The sequence below is a fragment of the Coregonus clupeaformis genome, unplaced genomic scaffold (assembly GCF_020615455.1).
Source record: "Coregonus clupeaformis isolate EN_2021a unplaced genomic scaffold, ASM2061545v1 scaf0567, whole genome shotgun sequence".
Lineage (NCBI taxonomy): Eukaryota > Metazoa > Chordata > Actinopteri > Salmoniformes > Salmonidae > Coregonus > Coregonus clupeaformis.
This window is the reverse complement of record NW_025534022.1, coordinates 290001-294937: the sequence shown is the minus strand read 5'-3', so window position 1 is coordinate 294937 and position 4937 is coordinate 290001. Positions and strand designations below refer to the sequence as shown.

At 45.5% G+C, this 4937-nt stretch overlaps 1 protein-coding gene across 1 annotated transcript in view; it reads right to left on the bottom strand.

Annotated features, from left to right (window-relative positions):
* Positions 1–1092: 1092 nt before the first annotated feature.
* LOC121553818 (mitochondrial dicarboxylate carrier) overlaps positions 1093–4937 on the bottom strand; it is a 15846-nt gene continuing 12001 nt past the window's right edge. The window contains exons 8-11 of the mRNA XM_045215962.1: positions 4714–4806; positions 4320–4397; positions 3817–3873; positions 1093–3274 (exon numbers count right to left, since the gene is read on the bottom strand). Of these exons, the coding sequence (XP_045071897.1) occupies positions 3173–3274; positions 3817–3873; positions 4320–4397; positions 4714–4806 (330 nt within the window). The 3' untranslated portion in view covers positions 1093–3172. The remainder of the gene's footprint in view (positions 3275–3816; positions 3874–4319; positions 4398–4713; positions 4807–4937) is intronic.

The following is a 4937-nucleotide window of genomic DNA, read 5'->3' as shown; positions in this document are numbered from 1 at the left end:
GGGTCAGGACAGAGACATGGTTATCAGGACTTGACCTCAGAGTCAGGACAGAGACATGGTTACCAGGACTTGACCTCAGAGCCTCAGGGTCAGGACAGAGACATGTTTACCAGGATATGACCTTAGAACCTCAGGGTCAGGACAGAGACATGTTTACCAGGACATGACCTCAGAACCTCAGGGTCAGGGTCAGGACAGAGACATGTTTACCAGGACTTGACCTCAGAGCCTCAGGGTCAGGACAGAGACATGTTTACCAGGACATGACCTCAGAGCCTCAGGGTCAGGACAGAGACATGGTTACCAGGACTTGACCTCAGAGCCTCAGGGTCAGGGTCAGGACAGAGACACTGTGTCTCCATCCATCAGAACTGCTAAATCACACCACTCAGCACTAGACGGCCACGCCCAAGAAGACATTCTTAGCCATATTGGCAGAACATATTGTCAGAACTAATTTATTAGGTACTGTACATGAGCTATTGGTTTGGAGGATTAGGGGTTAGGGTAGCCATTTCATTTAAACATTGGAGCAGCTCGTCAATGTCAATTTGGGGTTTTCAACCAATTAAAACAGGCAGAATTCAAAAAAAGAGGGGGGACTGATGTTTTTATTTTCAGGCAAGATGGCAGTTGTTTATGTGGTGAAGAAAACAATACATTTAAATAAATATTCATGTTTTCCGAACGATACAAACAGTTTTGAAATGTGTTTAATGATCTAAAAGCCAGCGAAACAGAGATCTGGAAAGTTTAGTTGGGTGCTGTCGTAACATAAAAGCAAACTGCCGACGTCGAACACTTATCTTCAGTTGTGAAAGTGAGGACGGCAAACATTTTAGTCAGAGTTGCTAAGTAGCCTACCTCGGCCATCAGTTTCTCTAGTGTGTTTCTGATATCTAAAAGATAACCATATTTCTTAGCTCCTCACCAGACGATGAGTGATGATTGACTGAGCGTCAGAACTGAAGAGCACTGCTCACACCGACCGAAAGGGGGAGACAGAGTATCATAATCAGACAGACCCTGGAGACAGACAGCGAGGAGATCCATCACCTCAACCCCCAAGCACGCACGCACACACAGTGACTGTTATTTTTCATTAGTACTTTAATTCCAAAAATCATAGGCTATAATCTACAAAATACAAACTAATAAATGTACAACCGCACAGAGCTGGGTTCTACAATCTCACTTCCATTCCTTGAGATTGTGTGTGTGTGTTTGTACAAGTGGTGGTTCTCAATACCACTCTTGATAATGGCCTATCACATAGTCAAACAAAGAACTGAAACACACGCTCACACACAATCTCACAGTAGTATTTATGAATGAATCCTCTCTCATTCACACAGAAACATTATTTTTGTCTGTTAATAAATCAGTCACTCATTCACAATGACTAGTCTCCCAAACACACAGTACCTTGCTGCCCCCTGGAGGCCACAGAAGAGAAGGCACCCTGACTCACTGGAACACTGTGGCCAAAATATACCTTATTACCTAAAGATAACTGCCAAAAGTTACCTGTAGGTTTGTTTGTGTGTGTGTGGGTCTTAGGTGAGTGTGCTTATGTGTGTGTTTGAGTGCACCTGTGTGTGTGTGTGTGTGTGTGTGTGTTTAATAAAGTGCCTTAAAACACAACAGTTTCATCCAGGTCCCAGTAAACAGTATCTCTCTCTAACTCACGGTATCTCTAAATTATCTCTTATAGGACCCTATGGTTCCTGGTCAAAGGTAGTGCACACGCTATTCATTATATTTCTCTTATCTCTGTCCAGTTATATTTCGAGGTCACATTGCCCTTGGGGGGGATTTCTACTGTTGTCCCTAACCACAGATCTAGGATCAGATCACCTAACCCCAATAATAACTTTACCTGTTAGGGGGATACAACTAATGTCTGACCCGGAATCAGTGCCTAGGGGCAACTTCTTCTGTTTAGTACCTCTGTCTGTAAGCATGTGATGTCTTTATAGCCGTGGTGTTATGGCGTTATAACCTGTTATGTAGCATCCCTTATAGACAGGACTAGGACCCTATGTCACCCAATGCTACTCCCAAATGTCTCTGTGAGCTGTTGACGTCAGATTCATAAGATTCTATAGTTATAGCACTGATCTCCTGTTACAGTTATAAGCATCCCTTATGAACAGGAATAGCACTGAGCTGATACAGTACATTACCATTTTAGTCATTTAGTGCCGCTCTTATCCAGAGCAACGAGGGTTAAGTGCCTTCCTTGCTCGAGGGCGCAACAACAGATGTATCACCTAATCGGCTCAGGGATTCGAAAGGGCAACCTTCCGGTTACTGGCCCAACGCTCTTAACCGCTAGGCTACCTGCCGCTGTTACAGTGTCATGAACAGGAATAGGACCCTTTGTCACTGTCACCCCCAATGTACAGTATCGGAGTTGGTAGAGGTGTTCCAGTTAGAATGTTGTAGTGATCTACAGTCATACCAGTAATACAAACTACTACAACTAGTAGACTGCTAGTAATACATACTACTACAACTAGTACACTGCTAGTAATCCATACTACTACAACTAGTACACTGCTAGTCATACATAGGGACTGGTGTGGAATGGAACTGATATGGGTGATACACACTGTACATACAGACATACATACATGATGGTAGAAGGCTTCAGTATAAGCACATTAACACTGTCTAGGGAGTGGTCTCAGATGACACTATATTCCCTATGTAGCACATTACTTCTGACCAGAGCTACATGTTAAGTGCACTACAGATTATGGGTAATAAGTCATAGGCACTACATAGGGAATAGTGTACGATTTGAGGCGCAGCCCCCCCCCATTTGAGAATGGCACTGTTGATGACGACAGTCGCATGAAGATGATGTCACAGCAGGGTTTGACTGGCGTTGCTATGACAACTCTTCCTGTGGACAAGGCGGTGATGGTGCAGGTGTAGGCAGTTCCTTCGTAGTCTTTTCCACTGGTGATTGGTTGATTTCCAGAGCACGTGAAAGAGGGCCGGGTGGGATAGCAGAGTGGACAGTCCATCACTACATCCACCTCTCTGTGTGATTGGACAGCGCAGGGCAATGGGGGGTGTGGCACCATGGCAGTGACAGGGGATTGGTTGACCTTGGCAGGGGACGGGGGGTTAGAGGGTAAAGGTCGTAGGTCACGGAGCGTGCTCAGGAGATGACGATGATGCCGAAGTTGTTCTTGAGCTGCTCTAGGAAGATGAAGGTGAGCACCGTGTGAGGGATCAGACGGATCCCTGCAGGAACAAGACCCTGCAACGCCATTGGACAGTTAGTTAGCATTCTGACACGTGATTGGACAGTTGGTTCAAACCTTGCAATGCCATTGGGCACTTAGTCAAGACCCTGACACTGGATTGGACAGTTGGTCTACATGCTGACATTTGATTGGACTGTAGGTTAAGACCTTGCAATGCAATTGGACAGTTAGTCTAGCTTCTGACATGTGATTGGACAGTTTGTTAAGACCTTGTAATGCAAGTGGACAGTTAATTAACTTTCTTGCAAATGCATTGGACATTTAGTCAAGACCCTTACCCAGGCTTCACCTTAGACATGGATACGTTAAGGTAAGACCCTTACCCAGGCTTCACCTTAGACATGGATACGTTAAGGTAAGACCTTTACCCAAGCTTCACCTTAGACATGGATACGTTAAGGTAAGACCTTTACCCAGGATTACAAGATCAGTTAGAAACTCTTACCTCTGTCAAACAGAGCAAAGGTTATCAGGTTGGCCTGCTAGGTGACTTTCTGGGACTGCAAGTATGTGTGTTTGAGTGTGTGCATCTCACCTTGTAGAAGGCCATGGGTCCCTCTTTAGCAGTCACTCTTAGACAGTGTATCACACCCTGAAACACACACACACACACAGTTACATACTGAAGGAGAGGAGAGAGAGATGAAGAGAGAGAGATGAAGAGAGAGAGCGAGATGGAGAGAGAGAGAGAAGTTTTGAAACTTCTGAGTTTAATGTTTACTGTTAATATTTATTGTTTATTTCACTTTTGTTTACTATCTACTTCACTTGCTTTGGCAATGTTAACACACGTTTCCCATGCCAATACAGCCCTTAAATTGAAATTGAATTGAATTAAAATTGAGAGAGAGAGAAGAGACAGAGACAGAGAGAGACAGAGAGAGAGAGAGGAGAGAGAGAGAGAGAGAGGAGAGAGAGAGAGAGGAGAGAGAGAGAGCGAGAGAGAGAGAGAGATAGAGGAGAGATGAAGGAAACGAAGAAGAGAGTGATGGATGGAGGGAGTAGATGACAAAGAGAGGGATGGATAGAGTAACTCACTGAGTATTCTCCTTTAGAGTTCATCAACCTGGTCTTCATCACATCTAGAGGCTGACACAGGAACGTAGCACAGCCTCCCTACAGAGAGAGACACACAGACACACAGACAGACAGACACACAGGCAGACAGACACACAGGCAGACAGACACACAGGCAGACAGACACACACAGACAGGCAGACACAGGCAGACACACAGGCAGACAGAGAAACACACAGGCAGACAGGCAGACCGAGAGAGAGAGAGAGAGAGACACACAGGCAGAGACAAGGAGAGAGAAAGATACATATAATTAGTTTTCTTTGAGTTATTCAATTAACAATCACATTCTTCTGGTTCCTTATCCAACCAGCACTCTGCACTCTATTAACCAATAAGAAGCCAGGTTACTCACAGCGATGAAGCTGGACAGGAAGTGTGTGAGGATGTTATCTCCCATGAAGCCTGAAGACAGCACCAGCTGTTTAGCCTGGTCATAACATGCCAACTACAGAGAGAGGAGGGGGGAGAGAGGGGGCGAGGGAGTGGGAGAGGAGGGGGAGAGAGAGGAGGGGGAGAGAGGGGCGAGGGAGTGGGAGAGGAGGGGGAGAGAGAGAGGAGGGGGAGAGAGGACGGGGA